The sequence below is a fragment of the Moschus berezovskii genome, chromosome 5 (genome assembly GCF_049115385.1).
Source record: "Moschus berezovskii isolate FMDL1 chromosome 5, NW_MosBer_1.0, whole genome shotgun sequence".
NCBI classification, from domain to species: Eukaryota; Metazoa; Chordata; class Mammalia; order Artiodactyla; family Moschidae; genus Moschus; species Moschus berezovskii.
The window spans coordinates 25,784,279-25,805,554 of record NC_142464.1 but is presented as its reverse complement, the minus strand read 5'-3'; the positions used below and the strand labels follow the sequence as shown (position 1 = coordinate 25,805,554).

Here is a 21,276-nt window from a genome sequence, read left to right as displayed (position 1 = left end):
TTTTTTTAAAAGACTGAAACTTCCAACTGTGTAGTGAACTTATTTTTTGCATCTAACAAAATAATAATAATAATAATCTTGACTAACTTTAAAGAATAAACACATTGTAAAGTGTTGCTAATGTAGATTTCATTAAAATGACCATAGACACAATAGCCCACTTTTTATCCTAGGTGATGTCAAAGATTCTTTAGATACCTAATACAAGATTATTTATAGCTTTTATCTTTAGAAGAACATTTAAGATTGCTATATTTTATTTTTTCATGTACCATCATAATATATGTTAAACACATTAAAAGAAATATATTTCAAGAATGTATATTAAAATAAATTGTAGCCAAAAATTTAACATGTATAAGTTTAAGATGTCAAGTGCCTATTTTCACTCATCTTTCAGATATTGTAGGAACAAGGAAAATTAGGCACTATGAACTTCAAGTACCCACCTTGAGATGATGACTGAGTTACCAAAAAAGAGATGCATCTATGGAGGTAGGAATATCTATTTTAAAAGAAAAGTCACACACAGTATTTTAGCACTGTTGCTGTTTATAGCTTACAATAAGAAGGAAAGACAAAGCAAAACCATTTAAAAGAGTCCTGCATGCTGAGTTATAAAAAGTATCATTCATTTATGTCCATGGAGTTCTGGTAAGCTAAGACATGTTACCATCATTGAAATTTTTATCTTCTTCATGAAAAACTGAATATTAACAGAATCATGAACATTTGTTAATAACTAAGCACAAATGAATTTCCAGAGTTATTTTCTACTCAAGATACATTCTTTTGGGAAAAAGACTTCATGAATATTTTCTGATTTTTCCCAATTATATTACATTTCTATAAATAATTCTAATACAATTTAAAGAATATTTCAACTGTTTAGTTGAAATATTTCAACTGTTGAAATATTTATTCTCAATTTTTTAAGTTACATGAAAGCATTATTCAATCAAGTTATCCATTTAACCCCATTCAGTTGTTATTTTTACAGAAAACTTAATTCTGTTTTACTTATGTTGCCTGAATGAAAGCTCTTAGAGAATCAATAAAAATTAACCCTTGTGGTCTCTGACTGGTATTCAGCCCTTTAAGAATTTCAACAGTAGGAAATGGTATTAGGTCACAGACTAAACAGCTAGTGCCTCTTGGCATCTATTCATATATTTGTATATTGCAAACTAAACCAGGAAAGCAAAAGCTGACCGCCCCCCAAGATAATTTCTCATGCAGTGTTGACCCAGTATATATTATAGTGAATATTGACAGTACTAACTTTTTGTATATGTAGAAATTCTGTGTGTATTATTCGTATAAGTCATTTTCAGGACATGTTAATATAGAATTGGAAATTTTTTCTACCTTGCTTCCATGAAGAGCTTTAAGTGCTCTGAATACAAGAGCACTGTGTCCACCAAACATAATTTTCTCTTGCTTTCTAAAAAGCATGTAAATTATCATGTATATTATTTACACAATATTCAGAGTAACTCACTGAAGTTTAATAAGCACATTAGCAAGTTGGACTTGTATTTATGACTCTTAGAGATGCTGACAGTTCTGTAGATCTAGTGATACTGGTTTTGAAACCTGATTACCTAGTTTTGATTCCAACTATATAAAACTTAAATGCCTGTGTGATCTTGAACAACTGTTTAGCCTCTATATACCTTTTCTCATCTGTAAAATGGGTGTAATAATCTTCACACTGAGTTGTGAAGATGTATATTATACATCATGAGTGAGTATATTGTGTTATACAGAAACTAGTGTTCTCTCTCTTATATCCTGTTTCATGGTATCAGAGTTCCTGAGAGATTGAATTCTTGTTCAGATTACTTGCTATATATGAAATGGACAGACCTTGCTATATATGAAATGAACAGACCTTGTCTTTCAGCAGACCTGATTGTTCCTCTATACCAGATGTAGTATCTCTCCCCTTACTAGAGATATTCTTTGTGGAAACTTTCTCTTCTCTCCTTAGGTGTTTTGATACTGGTCAGCCTTGTTCACTGATGCCTTTTCACTGGTTTAATGTAACTGATAAAATTTCAAATTGTTTTGCAATCTTCTTAGATTGGAAAGACAGTACATCTGTTAATAACTACTGTGTGTTAGTGTAACCTGAATAAAAGCAGTTGTACTCAGCTTCTTGGTGGGTGGAGGAGCAACTCGCTATTGCTTATGACAAGGGTGTTAAAACGGGCATGAGTATACTCACTGAATTTTCTAGGGAAGTTATATGTTGTACCTTTAAATATATAAGAATATCAAAGTGTATACCGTGTTAGCTGTGTACTTTGACTACTTAAATTATGACCAAGTCCTGGTTCTAAGTGCTGTGCAGTGGTATGTAAACTAAAACTATCGCCAAGATACAAAACATAAACTAGTGAAGCAAATTAATGTTAACTCATCTAACAGTAATATTGCTAATTGCTGTTTTGTAGAGAAAGCTTTGCCTTCCAAAATTTTACTTAAAAGACCCATTTCCTTTTCTAACGAAAGTGAGAGGGGTGGTGGTGGTGGTGGTGTAGTTGCTAAGTCATGTCCGACTCTCGTGACCCCATGGACTGTAGCCTGTCCGGGATTTCCCAGGCAGGAGTACTGGAGTTGGTTGTCATTTCCTTCTCCAGATGATCATCCCAACCCAAGGATCGAATCTGGATCTCCTGCATTGCAAGCAGATTTTTTTCCCGCTGAGCCCCTTGGTTAAGCCCATATGTGTTTACTGTCATGGGTTTTATTAGAGAATTATATGTAAAAAATTTTAATCCTTCATAGCTAGCTAAGTACTTTCAACACGTCTTGTCAGTTTTATTCATATACTTTTTTCTTTTTGCTGAGGAAGTGATTAGGAAGAGTCACTTGGCAAAACTAGGCTGCTGCTGTTGGCAGCTGTTACCTTTCTAAAGAGTCATTTTGTGCCTTGATTCTGTGAACATGCTGCTACCAAGGGCGTGGTCCTGTGATGACGTCTGTCCCAGAAGTCTGCCTGTGAAGACATCACTCAGTTTAGAGTGATAGGTAGGTTAGATAACGTAGGTGTTTAAACCAGGAACACTTCTATAACGGTACACACTTGGTAGTACTTTTTGCATGATAACCCAAAGTTTTACAGTAGTAATGAAAGATAGTTGCTGATGGCTCCAGGAGTTGGTGATGGACAGGGAGGCCTGGCGTGCTGTGATTCATGGGGTCGCAAAGAGTCAGACATGACTGAGCGACTGAACTGAACTGAACTGAACTGAATATGCCTCTATACAAAACTGGATCTTCTTCAGATAGCAACTCTTTGGAATGGAAAAGAATGAGTAATTTATATATACATTGTTGCTTATTGAACTTATTACGATTTTAGCTTTGTGTGAGTTTTGGCAGAGATAATTCATAAGAGTATAAGAAAAAATTAGAGAAAGGACTCAAAACAATGAAATAATTGTTAGTTGAAAGTGAGCCATCTGGAATTTCAGCAGATTATTGTATATTTTATTTTTTCACCCTTATGTATTCCCCCCCTTTTTTTTTCTTCCCTTTCCTTACTCCCACCTCCTTCCTAACATACCCTATTCCCAATTCTCTGGATTTTTGAGTAAAATATGTGTGTAAGTGTTATTTTATGTCTTCTTCAACATCATTTCCTATCTGGCAGGCTATTGTCCTTAGCAACAGCAGCAGAAACAAGCCATGGGCTCAATAATTGCAGGAAAAAAAGAATAAACCTTTTAAATGAAAAGGCTGACTACTACTCTTGACTTTCCTATTGGCATAATGCATATAGAATTGTTCAAGTACCAGTTATTAACATTTGCTCATTTCTACAATGGCATTGACATGATGAGCCTTCACATCAAGGCTGTGACAAAGTTTTACATTTGTTTCTGTAAATGGGCTCATTAGAGTATCATACATCCCAGTAGAGATAGGCTCTCAATATATGCGTACACTTAAGTTTTCAGCTCCAAGATACTTGGCTGATACTTGTTAATTTAAAACCCACTCAACTTTTCACACCTGGGGAATTTGGAAAGAACGGTGCAGAAGTCATCCAAAATCAACAACACAATTTGATTTCTCTTTGAAAAAGATTAATGAAAAGTGCAAACCAAAAGTCACTTTTACTAAGTTTAGCAAAAGAGTGATTTTGGTAGAAATAACTCTTTCCATAACCTTCATTTTTTGTTTAAAATGATAACATTTTTTCTTAAAGTATATGAATTGATAATAAAAATTTTAGATGCTTGTGGAAGGAAACTTCTTAAAGTTTGAGTGAGAATCTGGGAAATAGCAGTGCCACTTAAAGCATTAGCCTTTTGTAAAAGAATTGTGATCTGCCTGAAAATCAGTAGAAGAAAAAACCTAAGCAAGTAACCTTTTAGAAAGGTAGAGTGTAGATAAACAACTTAAAAAAGGAAATATGAAATTATTAATTGAGTTAATGGTATCTAGATGAACAAACCTAGTAAGGGTCAGAGCTGGTGAATTATTAGAGGTGAATTTCTAATTTCCTAGGATGGTATGTACCGATGAGGTGATAACTCCAGGTGCACAGAAATGTCAAGTATATTATTCTCCAGTAATCTGAAGTGTTCAAAGCACTTCCACATATAAAGTTTAGTAGAGATTTTCATCTTCCAAGTGAGAATAGCATACAGATAGCCACCTGGAGAGGTGTGAGGAAAGATTACAAATTACAGACTCTTTAATAGGAAAGGTGACAACGTACTAAAGATAAACTTTCTAAACATCATTTATTTTACCTGGAACAAATTCTGATCACATGGTTGTTTTATTGCAGTTATCTCCAGTAATGTTAAGTTTATTGGCTTCCCAAGTGGTTCAGCAATAAAGAATCCACCTGCCAATACAGGAGATGTGGATTTGATCCCTAGGTGGGAAAGATCCCCTAGAGAAGGAAATGACAACTCACTCCAGTATTCTTGTCTGGAAATCCCATGAACAGAGGAGCCTGGTGGGCTATAATACATGGGGTAGCAAAAGTAGGACATGACTTAGACTTAGCAACAAAAACAGTGGTAAGTTTATTCAGTGATCCAGAAAATTCCAGTCAGCTTTAGGTGGCACAGCAGCCAGGTGTTTGCTTCAGTGTCTTGCCATTCTTTTGTTTTAAAAACCCAATACCAACTAAGCAATCATTTCCCTACATCCACTATGTTGATTATCATGAAGAGCTAGAATTGCTGTTGCAGAGTGGTTCATGGAAGACCATATGTGGAATTAATGCCTCTGAAATACTGTGCTAGAATGCAGGTGTTTTAGGAAAATGCACTAACTAGACAGATGAGGGAATATGAGAGAAAAGAAAACAGTGGTGAGGAATGGACCGTCTAATATTTGTATATTAAGTGAGTAAAAGAGATAATGTAAACGAATGCTCAATGTAAATGGTAAGAAGGGACTTTTGAAATATAAGGGGTGATATGTAAGGGGAAATCTTGAATTAAATAATTAGCAAAATCTAGCAAGAAGGGGAAAGTAAAAACATTACTAAGACTTCTTCCATAGGAAAAATGAGGTTAAGAGACAAGGATAGGAAATGGAAGTGCTCTGCTGCTGCTGCTGCTAAGTCACGTCAGTCAGTCGTGTCTGACTCTTAGCAATCCCATGGACTGCAGCCTATCAGGCTTCTCCGTCCATGGGATTTTCCAGGCAAGAGTACTGGAGGGAAGTGCTCTAAAGGTCTTTAAATAAATTGAGGGAATAATGCATTGGGGATAGAGTTCTTAGGGAAACAGTTCTTACTCTGTTACCAAACAATGGTAGAGAAGTAAGTACTTGATTCTGAATTCAGAGACAAATAATTCTTAATGAGCATAAATTAGAGTAGAACTTCATATTGAGAGGAAAAACTGAATAGCAACTTTATCAAGTTGGCAAAACTAAGGAAAAGAAAAATGTAAGAAATTCAGTAATATTAAAAAAATAATAAGCATAAGGTGAAGAAACATATTGTATGCTTGCTTGGGAGCAATCATTACAAAATGTCATTTTTAATCTTATAAAATTTCATTTGTCATAAATACACTGCAAAATAAGCTTTTTGAAATTAAGTAAAATGAGATCTAAAATAATATATATAAATGAATGACTGGGAGTAGTCAGAAAATATGTTGGGAACCTTGCCCTCAGATATCAGTGAAGGATATAAAAATCATTTGAATTAAATCATTATGGTATTGATAGTAATAGATATCAAATAGATAATGGAAAAGAAGAATCTAGAATAGATCTAGAAATAAAGAAGATTCATGGGGTCGCGGAGAGTCGGACACGACTGAGCGACTGAACTGAACTGAACTGAACTGATACTCATTGGTAACACATCTACAAGGAAATGAATCTGAAACCGTTTTGTAGCGTGTACATAGAAATGTATGACTAAAGACAGTTCATGTTGGCCTAAGTTAATAACCAGAACTGAAGGACAAGTAACAGAATTGAGAAAAATTACAGCATGAAAGACGGCCAATATCTAATATATGTAGAGTTCTTCCTACTTACCAAGCAGCAAGTGTTAAAACATATTCAGTGACACTTGATGATAAGAAAGGATCATCAAGATAGGTATAGGGACTACTGAAACGGTAGTTTACTGGGAGGGAGAAAGATTGGGCTCAACTCTGAATACAACATGGGCAGGTAGGAATTTATTGCCAAGGAACAGGCTGGGAAATTACCAAGAGGGAAATACTGAACACAAGTCAGAGTGTGTCTGGGTAAACCCACCCAACAGGATCTTTGCTGAAGACAGACCAGGGTGATTAGACAAGGAACTTGATCAGATATTGTGGATAGATTTTGGTAACTGACTTGTTGGCAAGGTTCTTACCAAAACTAAGTTAGGCACAGATGGACCTAGAAGGTTCAGGAGCCTGACTAAAGTTTTTGTCAAGCAAAGAAACTTTGTGCAAAGTGATCAAATAAAAAATGACAAAAAAGACAAATAATGTGAAGAGACAGTTCATAGAAGACTCAATGAAAAACCTGCTTATAAAAATGCTCTAATTAGAGTAGCTATGGTTCAGACATCCTGGGAAATAACTATTTCCCAGATATCCTGAAAAATGATATTACGGGTGTGATTTCAGATTAGACACTGTGACCTAATGTAGAACTTAATGCTCCTGTAATGCATTTTTGCTTCTGTACTTTGCTTGCTGCTTGTAAAACCAAAGTTACTCCATTTTAAGATAAGGTTGTTTTTAAGTAAAGATTCCTAAAATTGTTTTTGAAAAAAAAAATAAAATAGATGGAAAACCTTGGGAAAAAAAAATAAAATAAAAAAAAAAGAAATTTCAAATCAAATAGTATTTTCATAAAAATTTTAATATTGTGAAATGATAATGATACCTGAAATGTTAATTTGCATTTAATAATTTTTATACACAGGGTAATCAGATTAAAAAGTAATAAAGTTCAAGTGTGAAAAACAAACAAACAAAAAAATGCTCTAATTAGATAGTAGTCTGGAATAGGCAAATTAAGGTAAATGGTAAGCAAGGTATGATTTTGTTTACCAAGCTCATGTATAAGATAATAACACTGATGACCTGAAATAGGAGAAGGGTTCTCAAATGCTGTTGTTGAAAATTAAGTTTGTTGCAACATTTATGAATAGAAACTGCATAAGATATATTTAAAAAGATATATTAAAGTTGTATATATACGCCTAAATCTCACTCTTAGGAATATAACTTACAGAAGAGAAATCAATATTAAATATGTACAAGAACATGTTGGAGCATGGCTTTGCATGGCAGAAAACTGGAATGCATATAAATGGAGGAATAGTTACATAAATTTGTGGCATATGCTCCCATAAATGTACATCCTGCTATGCAGCCTTTAAAAACAGTGAGTTTAAGCTACATTTTGGAGTTGCAGGAATTTATATGAGGTGATGTTAAAAAAAAAAAAGCAATAGTATAGTATGAAAAATAAAAAAAACCTATGTTTGTTTTTGTGTATGTGCATACTCTATGTATGTGATTATCTGGCCATGCAGAAAATATAGTGTATACCATGCTTTTTGTTGACCTATCTGTAATGGCTGATTTGCATGAAAAGGAGGAGAGGTAAAAGTTAACTGAAAAAAGCAAAATACACGATTGCTAAAGAAAAGTCAAATATATAATATCACATTCAGGGATTTATGTAAAATATATATGTATATATATATGTATATACAAATTAAACTGATTTAGGGAAGAACATCACAGAGGTCTTCCTCTTTGAAACTAGAAACACAGCACTACCCCCGGCCTCAGAGATCTTGAATCCTTCATGATTCTGCACCACATATCTTTCCTGAGGCTAACAAGTGTTTGTGTTCTATGAAGAGTTATCTGACATCACATGCATGAAGAGTATAAAGGACTTCGAACATCAGTTTTCCACTCTTTTCTTCACGAGTCACTGCAGTTTCAACTTCTCGACCTCAAATCTGTTTCTTTGTCAGTGAGCCACCAACCCCTGGGGAAGTGTCTATTTTTGCTTAACTTCCAAACTCAGCCTGATTGTTGATGCTCCCACTTCACAATCCTGGACCCACAATGATAGAAGGGGATCATTCAGAGAAATAGAGATGTTATTTCAAGTTGGAACTTATATTATTCTTTCTCCTAGAAGCACTTTATAGATTTGTGTTAGAAGTTCAGATAATATTAAACATTAAGTACATTTTTGAGGACTAGTCTGAGACAATAACCACCAGCTGTAATCTTGTTTTTAATGGAAAATAAAGTATAATGCACACTAAAGAAAGTCAGTTACAAATTAACTTTATGCAAACAAGCTGTAAATTGGAGACTATATTAGGAATCTTGTAAATGATAACACTTGTGCAAATGTTAAACTTGGGGTTGATCTGATTTTGACTTATTGATGGACTTGGCTATTGTGATTAACCCTAATTAATTTCCTTTGATCTTTTTTTTTTTTATTGGAGGCTAATTATTTTACAATATTATATTGGTTGGTTTTGCCATACATTGACATGAATCCACCCCGGGTGTACATGAGTTCCCCTTGCTGAACCCCCCTCCCACCTCCCTCCTCCCCTTATCCTCCCTCTGGTTCATCCCCGCACACCAGCCCCGAGCATCCTGTAACATGCATCGACCCTGAATTGGCGATTCATTTCACATATGATAATATACATGTTTCAGTGCCATTCTCCCAAATCATCCCACCCTCACCCTCTCCCATAGAGTCCCAAAGACTGTTCTATACATCTGTGTCTCTTTTGCTGTCTTGTGTACAGGGTTATCATTTTCTTTACTGCTGTCTTTGAGATTATCCTGGAGCTTTCTCCCTATCCAGGTTGACCAACCTTCCAAGGCAGACTGGAAGCCTCTTTTTTAGTCAAAGGTTTATCTCTATTTGGTTAACAGTTATTTCCATTATTTGTGCTGCAGGATTTGACTCTGAGCTTTTACCTACATTTCCAAGCCTAAATATTAACCAGGGATCATTTGAAAGTGGAAAAGGGAAGTTAACATTTATTGAGCATCTACTGTGTGCTAAGTTGTTTCATGATTATAGTAAATACGAAGTAGTTATCTCACATGAGGAATAGGCCTTCACAAGTGTAAGTTTTTAGCATCATGTAAGCAGTGGAGCAAGTTTTGAAAATTTGTATAGTTATTCATCTATAACTTATTTAAGTATAGCGTATGTAGTATACAGTTCATAAGTCAGAAATGTTTGTTGTTGGATTTTCACACTGGGGACACACTCTGTGAAACCAGCTTCCAGATCAAGAAATAGAACATTACTGGAGTCTCAGAAGCTACCCTGGTGCTTGTTTTCCCTCTCTCTTCTGCCTCCTCCCATCAAGTGTAACTTGACTTTCTTGTGATTCTCACATCAAAATAGTTTAATTTACTTTAGTTTTGACTCTGAAATTTATACAGATTGAATCATAGAGTATATACTCTTTCATATCTGGCTTCTTTCTTTCAACATTACGTTTGGTTAATTCGTTGATCTTGTTACATGCAGTTTAGTTTGCTCATTCTCCTTACTGCATAATATTTCATAGTGTGAGTATACCACAATTTGTTTATCCATTCTACCATTAGTGGACATTTGGGTAATTTCCAGTTTTTAGCTATTATAAGTAGTACTGCTATGAACAAATGTTATACACACATGTCTTTTAGTGCATAGATGTATACATTTCTTTTGGACATATATAATTATTGTGTCAGGGTTTGCCTTAGGAATCTTATTTTTAATTGCTAAACAGTTTTCCAAAGTGGTTATGTCAGTGTACATGCTCACTGGCAGCATACAGAAATTCTGATGGTCCACATACATGTTCACAAAGGCACGTTGAAATCCAGGTTGCTGACTGTAATACCCAAAGCCCTTTTCCTTTCATCTAAATCTTACTTAAAAGTAAGAACTTGGTAACAATTTTCTTTTACAAATTCTATGATTCTTTCTAAGATTTTTAGTCTTTGTTCACGTAGTGAGTTTCCTTTTTTATACTGGAAAATATACCTACGCTGAATAGAATTTAGTAGTGTTAGCAGTGTATCAGAGGCCTCACGTAAGTATTCGTCTTCATTGAACCCAGCCTCTTCTATTTTTTCTGCATGGGTGAAAAGAATGGCCGTGTAATTCATCCAAGCGTGGCCCAGAAGTTCCTGAAAGAGAGGAGGTAAGTGGCTATTTGCTTTTAACTGTATTTCTCAAAGATGAGCAGAAAGAAGAGTTATGGTTTAACACAGACAGTAAACAGACCTGTACCTCATTATGTTTTTAAAACTGAAATATGTAATGGGAAGTGATGATGGAGTCAAATAATGTAAGCAAATGCAGAGAGATGGGTGGGCTTTCTTTTAAAAAAGGCTTAAGTTCTCTATTTCATTTTGTTGTAATTTGTGTAAATACAGCTTCAAAACTGCATATTATCTGTGTTACATGATTTAATTACCTTTACAACATTCAGCAGTTGTACATACTTGCCTGTCAATCTGAATCTGTTAGAACCACTGAAATCCTTTAAGTCAGAGGACCTTGCTCAGGAGAATGTCATATCTTTTTCTGTAGGAGTATTGTATTATCATCACTAAAAGCATTTTCTGAGAATTTATAGTTACATAATCTGGTTACAATCGATTGAATCAGATGGTATATAATGGAAATGCTGTCAAAATACAGTGGTCATTTGGAACAACTGCAAAATATTACTGTGATTCACATCCTCTTCACATATGTAGAATCAAACCCAATTTATTCGGTGAAAAATACTGAATACTGGTATTCCTTTGTTTAGTAATATGTAGAAGTTGGTTATGTAATAAATTCTCATTTGATTAGTAAAAAGCTGACGTAAAGCAGAAGTAATAGCATGTGCAGATCATTAACACAGTATGAAAGGCACCTAGAAATAACCATTTAACTTTTGTGAATATTTGCAAAGTTATATGAAATCGTGACAGTGCAACAGTAAAGTTCACTCCATTCCAAACACTCCCATTACAAAAATATTTCCAAAGCTGCTACTTTAATAGCAAGAGAAATATAAAATACTTAAGAATAATTTAATAACAAATACCCAGGACCTCTAAAATTAAAAGAAGGGAGAACAGCTAATATTTAGTGCCAGATACTATGCTAAAGCTTTACCTCTTTTGAAGTTCAACGTGATGATTTGTGGGAGATACAATTATGGTATGGAGAAACTGATGTACAGAGGTTGAGTACAAACATATAGAGAGGTATTAGATTAATACAAACTAGTTTATAAAAATACTGAAAAATTGAAAGATAGTTTGGGAAACTTTTAAATAAGCATGAGTCATTTATAATATTGAACAACTGAAAAAAAGGAAGAAAGGAAACAAGGGTGAAACAGAAAGGAAGGAAGGGAGGAAGGAAAAAAGAATTGGGATATGTAATCTAATATGAAAATATAAGAACTGTGGAACAATATATTTAAAGACTAGAAACATCTCAAGACCACAGTTACCAGTTATAACTCCTAATACAGTCTAACTTTTATCAGAGTTATTTATTTTCACATTCATCTCTATAACTTGACTGTGACTTCTTAGAAGGAATGTCTGTGTCTTCCTATATCAATCAAAGCCTCTAATACATTGTGCACTCTCAATAAATATGTTGGATTAATTTGGAATTTAGACCCTCACCATCATCTTAAATAGAAGATTCAGGATTTTGTTTATTAACTTTGGTTCCTCAATTTTGAAGTTTAATCTTTGGGACACAAAATTGTAGTTTCCTGTGAAACTTCTGTTTTCTACTCTAGTTCATTATCACAGATTCGCCTGTAGTCTGCACTTTCTGTTTTGTATTCAGCAGACTCTCAAGGTATAGGTCCCCAAATTTTCCTCATATCAGTCTGTCTACACCATAGAATAATTGTATGCTTCTGGTTTTCCTAGAAATGCCCTGCTTTAAGAAATTCCTCAGACATTTCAAGATCAGTACATTAGAGAGTAATTATTTTAACAGGAAGATTCTAACTTTACAAAAAAGTTTTGCAGAGAGAGACTTTAATTGGCATATTTTTTGTGCCTTTAAAATGCAAATTGCCAACCTTTACCCCAGCCTTTGAAGAACATAGCTCTTGTGTAAATCAAAGTATATGTGCAATGTCAACATCACATTTTAGCTAATAGTGACATAGCAAAATTAGCAGACCTCAGAGTTTTTCGTATATTCAGTGTACTCTAACACATCTCTTGTGGGAGAGAAGTCAGAGAATTGGAAAATAAACCATACTGTGGATTGAATTGTAACCCCTTTCTCCAAATTGATATGTTGAAGACTTAAACTCCAGTCTCTCCGAAGTGACTTTATTTGGAAATAGGATTATTGCAAATGCAGTTAATTAAAATAACTTCCGGAGAAGGCAATGGCAAGCCACTCCAGTACTCTTGCCTAGAAAATCCCATGGATGGAGGAGCCTGGTAGGCTGCAGTCCGTGGGGTCGCTAAGGGGTGGACACGACTGAGCGACTGCACTTTCACTTTTCACTTTCACACATTGGAGAGGGAAATGGCAACCCACTCCAGTGTTCTTGCCTGGAGAATCCCAGGGACGGGGGAGCCTGGTGGGCTTCCGTCTATGGGGTCACACAGAGTCGGACACGACTGAAGTGACTTAGCAGCAAAATAACTTCACTAGGGTGGGACTCTAATCCAATATGTCTTTATAAAACAGAACTTTGGACAAAAACATGAATACTGGGAGAACACCAGGTAAGCATAAAGTCAGCCATCCATAAGCCAAAGAGAGAATTCTTGGACACATCCCTCACTCTCAGCCCTCAGAAGAAACTCACCTGCTGACGTCTATTTCAGACATATAGCCTCCAGAACTGACAGGCAATAAATTTCTGTTGCTTAAGCCGTGGAGTTGGTGATATTTTTATTGCAACCCAAGAAAATTAACCCAAATAGTTGAAAAATCAATGACTTGCTAAATATAACATTTAAGTTCTGAGAATAAGATTTCTGGGCCATTTACACCAGAATCCCTTAGGGTGCTTGCTAAAAGTGCATCAAAATCTTCAGGGATGGAACCTGGGGATGTGAATTTTTAAAAGCTCTTGGGGGATTTATTCCTTCTGCAAATACTTATTGAGGGATCTACTTTGTTCTGAGGACAAGGAATGGTACAAAACAGATGCATTTCCTGCTTGTATATGATGGAAATTCTTGTTTATTAACTTAGGACTAAGGAAAAGGGACTCACAGGGAAAAAGTACATTTAATTTGTTGTCCTTGCAAGTGTTGTGATAGAAAATATACTGGCGCTACAGAGGCAGACATTCAGCCTAATTTTGGATGGGGGACGGTAATGAGGGGGTAAAGGGAGGGATCAGAAACTGTATCTGGCATGCGATGATGCCTTGAGCATAGAAATTAGCAAGGAATTTCTCAGGCGATAAAGACATACCAAGTAAAGAAAGTGATTGAGTATTACTGGGAATTGTATAGTGTTGGGATTTTATTTTTAACAAGTACAACTATTGATCTTTCATCATTCTTGTCTCTAGAAGTTTCTCAAATTTAGAGCCAGATCTTATATTCCCCAGTGCATTATTGATGTGTTCATATTGAAATGTTTAATATAAGTTAATAAATAGCTACTGCCCTTAAGCTCCCTTGAGCGCTACTGCCAGAACTATTCTCTGGGTATTGGTTGATGCCTGGGCTATATTTGTTATTAAATATTTATACAACATCACCATAATACAAATTAATGTTAAATAAGCTGTTTGGCTCGAGTGGTTCTCTCCTGAGTTATATATTATAACTTAGAACTCTCCTCTTGCTTGGTTAGTACTTACTGCGTTAAATGGTATAACATTCACAGTGTGTTTTTAGATCCTGGCTTTCTATATTGTAACATGAACATGCCCTCCCCCTCTCTGTTTCCAACAGACATTTGCTATACTTTAAACCATAATATCATTTAGGAAAAACGAGTTAAAGCACCTCAGGATAATATATTTGTAAGCTTGACACCACTTACGAGTCCATGTGTTCAGCCACTGGAAAGTTTTTACATGTTGGTAATTATTTATGAAAAGATGCTCATGTCCTAAACTGTGAGAGAAATTGCACTGTTGAATTACCGCCAAAAATAGAAGAGAATGGTTGATTTAGCTTATATTCTTTAAATTGAGTTTTGGCCAGAAAATAGTTGAATATTTGAAAGTAGTGTCACTTGGTGTATAGTCATCATGTTAGTGGCCAAACATGTTCTCTACGGACCCAGAGAATAATCACGGTTGATTGATACCTCATAAAAATCCAAAAGAAAGATAAGTTAATTTAAGTTATCTGGTGTTAACAATTTAAATATAATACTAAGCTAGATGGAAAATTTATAATCAATCATGAATTGTTTGATTTCAAAGTTATAATGGGTATTAGTCCATCTAGTCCTTTTGGGACAACTAGTTAGGATATGAACTTTGTTTTCCAGGAACTGTGTTCATTTTCCCAGGACCTCACCAGCCCTGCCCCATTTGTTTGTGGTCGATGAAATCATAGCATCTGGTCTTTTTAGGGGGAAACTTTAAAAAAAGCCAACTATTACATCAACTGAGAAAAAAAAATTATCATGGATCAGGAAGACAATAAGGACCATTCTTTATGTTATTCCCTTATTCTCTTCCCACTTAGAGCACCACATTTTCTTCTTAGAGAGCCAAAGCTGAATGATAAGCCTTGTTAGATCAGATTTAGAGAATAGTCAACCTTAGAGATCATCTGTCAAAATTGCCTTATTTTACAGATGAGAATATTAAGGCCTTGTGATATTAAATGGCTTAGCCAAAGCCACATTGCTGATTATTGGTAGACTTGGGCCCATAACAGAGGTTCCCTGACTGCCAGTCCCCTGTCCTTCCCACTACATTGAGGCTTCTCAGTTTAATGTGACTAAGCCAGTGAATTTTTTTTCCCTAAATTAATAAGGAAGTTCTTATACCTCAGGGCTGTGTAAGTTTGATTTCACTCTTTCTTCTGAAGCCTATCAAAATAATTCCAAAGAAGGCTACAGATAATATGTCCTAATTTAGGGTAAAATAAATAGCAAAAATGTTATAGTGATTCATAGGTAACGTTTATTGTGCACTTGACATGTGGGAGTGTTTGAATTAATTTACGATTATGTTAATATGACATTCATTTCAAAAGTAACCCAGAAAAAGATTATTTTTTCCAGTTTATCACTGAAAAGACTGAAGTTTAGAGAAGTTATTTGCCCAAGGTAAGAAAGCAAGTAACTAAGTAGGAAATTGAACACTGGGATAACTTACTGCAGGACCCAGGCTCTTAACCTCCTTAATGTGTTGCTTATATCTAGTAGTTCATTTGAATAAGTTACTCATCACAGTCTAGATAGTGATGATGACAAAGCAATAATAGTAGTGGCAATTTCCTGCAAACCTACTATGAACCTGCTGTAATTCAGGCATGATGCCACGCACATTACATTTATTAAATACAGCCTTCAGAACTCTGTAACTTAGGTAAATTATCCCCATTTTATAAATGAGGAACTGAAGCCAAGAAAGTTGTTGAATAACATATATAGTCATGTATCTAGAACTGTAACAGACATATTTCAACTGAATTCTATGGAACAGCTAAGCCCATGGTCTCTGTTCAATATGTGCAGGTCTTGCATTGGTCTTTCTAAACCCCATCTGTGTACACCTATCTATAACATCAGCAGTCAAGTTGTTCATTCATAATCAAAATACTTGCTTGAAACCTGATTGTATACAGTAATAATACAAACATGATTCCATGATAGTGGAAAGAATGTAATCAATTCCTGGATTCAATTCCTAGTGCAGTTTGACTGCATGCTAGCACTTTCCTTAAGGAGACTTTATTATATATGCTGTGTGCTTAGTCACTCAGTCGTGTCCAACTCTTTGCAACCCCATGGACTGTGGACCGCCAGGCTCCTCTGTCCATGGGGATTCCCCAGGCAAGAATACTGGAGTGGGTTGCCATGCCCTCGTCCAGGGGATCTTCCCAACCCAGGGATCAAACCCAGGTCTCCCTCATTGCAGGCAGATTCTTTACCATATGAGCTACCAGAGGAGCCTATTATATATGCTCTGATCTGTAATTTAGGGATTTTTTTTTTTAAATTCAAATGATAGATTCAGATGAATCATTCCCTTTTTTCCCCATTTTGGGGAGACAACTCACTAACATCTTTACTGTTTTGCTGTAGATTAAGGAAGGCCTGACAAAAAGAGAAAAGGATCATTTGAGGAACCATTTCAGTTGTCACAACTGGCAGCTTATAACCCCTCTATAAAATATTAGAGCACAAATTGAGAGATATTTAAAGAGACGACAGGGAGGTGCAGGAAAAGAAGAGGTCACTTCTCTGGCACTGGCCTTGAAGACTCCTTCCATGGAGGGCATCAGTGCCCCCAGAAAGGGGGAAAGGCAAAGGGGAAGACATGTTCTGTTCCTCATTTTGCGTGAGCCAGGAAGAAAAAGAAATCCAGGGTGTGTCTGGAAGCAGAGGACCTTAACCACTCCTTGCTCCTTGCTAACAGCTGTGGGTCCTGTTGAATATTCAGACATCCTGCAGCTGCTCCCTATCTGTGAGCACATCCAGATGGCTGCCACTAGTATCTGAGGCACCTTCAGGAAGAAGGTCATAAACAACCAGCCTGTGCTTAGGCAATCTTCACCCAGAGATCAAGGTGGAAGCCCAGAATAGGACTGCAGTGCCTCCAGAGGTCATGACCCTGCTGAGGATTACTAAATCTCTCTTGGGAGAGAGGTTACTTACTCTTGAAAAATTGTTCTGGATCTGAGTTTTTCCCTTGCGCATCTTCTCTCTGCCTTCAACTCCTGAATTGGACACTGACTTAAGGAAGGCAGCCATAAGTGAAGGCTGTGTGTATGCCAAATACCATTTAAAAGGATCAAAGACATGTATGACAAACTCACTTGTATAAAAAAGGGATTACAATATAGTTCTGTATCCTAAAACTGCAAAAAATCTATTTTCAAAATGTATGTCTCTTAAAATGTCCTTTTTGGATCAGCAGAAAGAAAAATTTGGAGACATACGGAGAGAGGTTAGTTTTTGAGAAATATTTATCCACTTAGAGAGTTTACTGGATTACATCTGTCTATAGCTTAAGTTAAATGTCTATTTAATTGCAGCTTTAAATGAATTTTTTAAGCTGCTTAAAAATTACACTGACAGTATAGCTCCAGGGCCCCCTTTTTGATTTCTACCAGAAATACTGTTTGAAATGCTGGCTTTAATAGGTTAGAAGAGGTTCATGGGCTTTTTTAGATTTCACATTGTTTCTTAATTGCAATCATCTTTGCTTTTGTACAGAATGTTCTTGATTTTTTCAGGAGTTGGATGATGAGGATTATTTTTTATACTCTTGTCACCCTAATTTTTTCCACTATTTTTTTGTGATTACACATATGCCTTTTTTTTTTTTTTTTTTAGAAACAGCCATGCTGCTGCTAAGTCACTTTAGTCATGTCCGACTCTGTGTGACCCCCTAGACGGAAGCCCACCAGTCTCCCCCGTCCTGGGATTCTCCAGGCAAGAACACTGGAGTGGGTTGCCATTTCCTTCTCCAATGTGTGAAAGTGAAAAGGGAAAGTGAAGTCGCTCAGTCGTGTCCGACCCTTAGCGACCCCACGGACTGCAGCCTACCAGGCTGCTCCATCCATGGGATTTTCTAGGCAAGAGTACTGGAGTGGCTTGCCAGTGCCTTCTCCGAGAAACAGCCATAGTTACTGAAAAAGAAAACATGTCTGTCATTTAGAACAGTCTTATGTCTTTAGTAGTTAAAGGGCAATATCTTTCTTTAAAGCAAAGTATACTATATTTCTAAGTGTAACAAATTCTACATCAACATAATCAGAGATTGGACCAGAAATAGAGTAGCATTCATTCAAATTCATTTTGATTGAAAATGTCTGTTCTCCATGTAGTTTACTTTGGAACTTCTAGTAGAGATGAGATCTCTGAGTTAGGTCAATTAATGAGGCTACTAATACTAGTCAAGTTCAGCAGTTAAATTTGGGTGGTCCTAGACTGGAGAATCAAGAAAGTGAATACATGAACAAACAACTGAACCATTAGGGAAAGGTGGCATATGTTATTTTTATTCACCCTGAGGTCCTGGTGATATCATGGCTGGCGTGGAGCAGTTATTCACCCTACAGATGAGGCAAGCAAAGCTTCTACAATTCCTGATTTCTTTCCTATAAATAAGGTATAAATCTCCCCTGAATGTTTGCCATGGTGTAGGTCTCAGTGATGCTTCCTTCACTGAGGAGTTATACATTGCACTGCTTTGGTACTTAATGTATTGTCATATACTTGCTTATCTATTTGTCTCTTCTAGACTGCGAGTGTTTTGAGGGCAGGGCTCATATTATCACTCACCAATCATTAAACTCTGCTAGTACTCAGTACAGTGTTTAATGACTGAAGAAGAGTGACCACCACCCCCACCCCCCCATTTATGGCGAACTGTAAGAGGTTGTCCCTTGTTGAAAGGATGCAAGTTGGTATTTTAGTTCAGTGGTTCTAAACTTGACTATTTTAGAGAAATATATGGAAAGTTTATGCAAATATAGATAGGCAAGATCTACTCTTGAGATTCTGTTTCAGTAAGGCTTGGGTGAATCTGCGTTTTTAACAAACACCTCAGCTGATTCTGAGGCAGATAGTCTGAGACCACATAGACAAATTCTCAGTTCTTAGGAGTTTGAGATTTAGTTAACCTAAGTTCAGTATCTCATTTTTGTTTTGTTTTCTTTTATAAACTAAGTAATTTCCCAGTTATAAAATGACTGACTGAATTCCTCGAAAGGAATTTGTAAAAATGACTTGGTGGGAGAATCAAGTAACTTTTACCAGTTTTTTCTATGTGACCAGCACCTGTTTTAAACTACTTGTTTAAAATATCTCTTAATCAGTTTTTCATAGTTCGTTCCTATGAAGGTGATGCCATTCAAAATGGGAATAATGTCACTGGTGTGACTGCTCTTTGCGTTACCTGGATCATTTGGACTGGGGAAGATTCTTCCTGTCCACAGAGAGGCATGTCTGCTCTCTGGACCAGCAATGCAAGGTGCAGACCCTCCTGCCCAAAGTGATGTGCCAGGGCCTCCCTGACCACCTGTCTCACGTGCTGCTTGCTCAGCCTGCTGTGCGGGTAACCTGGCGTGTCCAACACCTGGACCTGCAGAGTCACCTCTTTCCCTCCTCGACGCATGAACCTGCGGAAGTGACAGCTGCGGCCCAGACTACAATCTTTGGTCACAGAGCATGGTGCAAAGCTGCTGTGGAAGTCAGTGCTTCCCAGAATAATGTTCCCAGCAGAACTTTTTCCACTTTGAGTCATTCCAAAGAGGGCCAAGTTGATGGTCATCTTGTTGGAGTTCATCATGGCTCTGGGTAAACAAAAGCTCAGTGTAAGCAGTCAGGTATCTCCCCTCAGCCAATGTAAGGCTTCTTAACCTGCCTAGAGCACCCCAAGTATTGCCTCTGATTTGCTCTCTCCTCCTCCTTTGTGTCTAAAGCATGGAGGAGCACACCACTGAAGCAGAGACCCCCTGAGTGACAGAGGGAAAGTGGAAATAATATTAGTAGTTTACACTCGGAGAGGAGAGAGAAATCAATTATAGATACGGAAAGGGGGAGGAAGCAATAGTTGTAGGAAAATGAGGGAAAAAATTACAGGAAGATGGTGTAAGCCGTCTTTAGGAGAACTGTGTTAACTTATCAGTGTGATAGGTGAGTTGGTTTAATAATGGGTGCTGAGGTCCCTCAGTTCAAGAACAAAGATAGCAGCAATATTTGAAAATGATTCACTCTTGGTGGAAAAGTAGAAACAGTACAGTGGGAGAAATGGTCCTTCTTGCATTTTAAACAATGTTCTGCCTCTCCCCACTCCCTGCCTCCCCACCCCTTGAATGTACAAGTGGCATCTGCAAAAAATAATCTTTCCTGACTTCCTGAATGCTTCTCTCCTATGAAACACGAATAATATTAAAGGAGGACTTCTGTTTCTGTTTACTAATTTTTTAACAACTGGGGAACATTCTGATGAAAATGATTAGTTTAATTTCTGTTATGAAATAATCATTTCCGTGGTTCACCATAGCTGAGTATTGGCTCTTCAACAAAGAAAGGAAAGACCAGCACGTTGTACAGTTCAACTAGGAGAGAGGAGAATCTTGGGAGAATCTTATTTCATTACGACACCCCTAATATGTAGTTATTTTGGGGTATTTTAAGGTCATCCGTCATTTCATTATATCGATAAGGCAAAGCTACTGGCCCAATCACCAAATGTACTCAATCTGTTGATTCAGAAATAAAGACATTTATAAAGTTTTATGTGCCTCTGGCCTTTCTTGTCCTCTAATTCCTCTCACCTTACTCTCTCCAGACCTTAAGATGAACATGTTGAAGGAAACTTACACCCTTGTACTAAAGACACTCACCTCAGGAGTCCCTGAAGATGACCCCATCCCACCTCACCCAGCTCATTCAGCTGTGGCAGCTGCACCATAGTCACTCAGATTTCTTTTTACTCCAGAATTAGATGTGTGATTTTTTAAAAAATGAATGAATTAATTATGGAATCCCAACCAGTTTGCTCTATGTCACATACCTTTTCCAATCTTAAAAATGCTTGTTCCAGAGACTTCCCTCAAGCTGGTATGGTTGTTCGGT

General features: G+C 36.5%; 1 protein-coding gene across 1 annotated transcript; it reads right to left on the bottom strand.

Moving 5' to 3' along the window:
- Nucleotides 1-10,421: 10,421 nt before the first annotated feature.
- Nucleotides 10,422-19,986, bottom strand: GIMD1 (GIMAP family P-loop NTPase domain containing 1). Its single transcript, XM_055434943.2, has 2 exons — nt 19,592-19,986; nt 10,422-10,682 (listed from the first exon to the last, which is right to left on the bottom strand). The coding sequence occupies exons 1-2, from the start codon at nt 19,982-19,984 to the stop codon at nt 10,422-10,424; spliced, it is 654 nt and encodes a 217-aa protein (XP_055290918.2). The 5' UTR covers nt 19,985-19,986.
- Nucleotides 19,987-21,276: the final 1,290 nt, after the last annotated feature.

Bases quoted from the DNA above. Each gene is read 5' to 3' on its own strand.
- GIMD1 (XM_055434943.2), bottom strand. From the start codon at position 19,984: ATGATGAACTCCAACAAGATGACCATCAACTTGGCCCTCTTTGGAATG. The intron at 10,683-19,591 runs GTAACGCAAAGA...CCTCTCTTTCAG, and splicing joins CCCCAGTCCAAATGATCCAG to GAACTTCTGGGCCACGCTTG.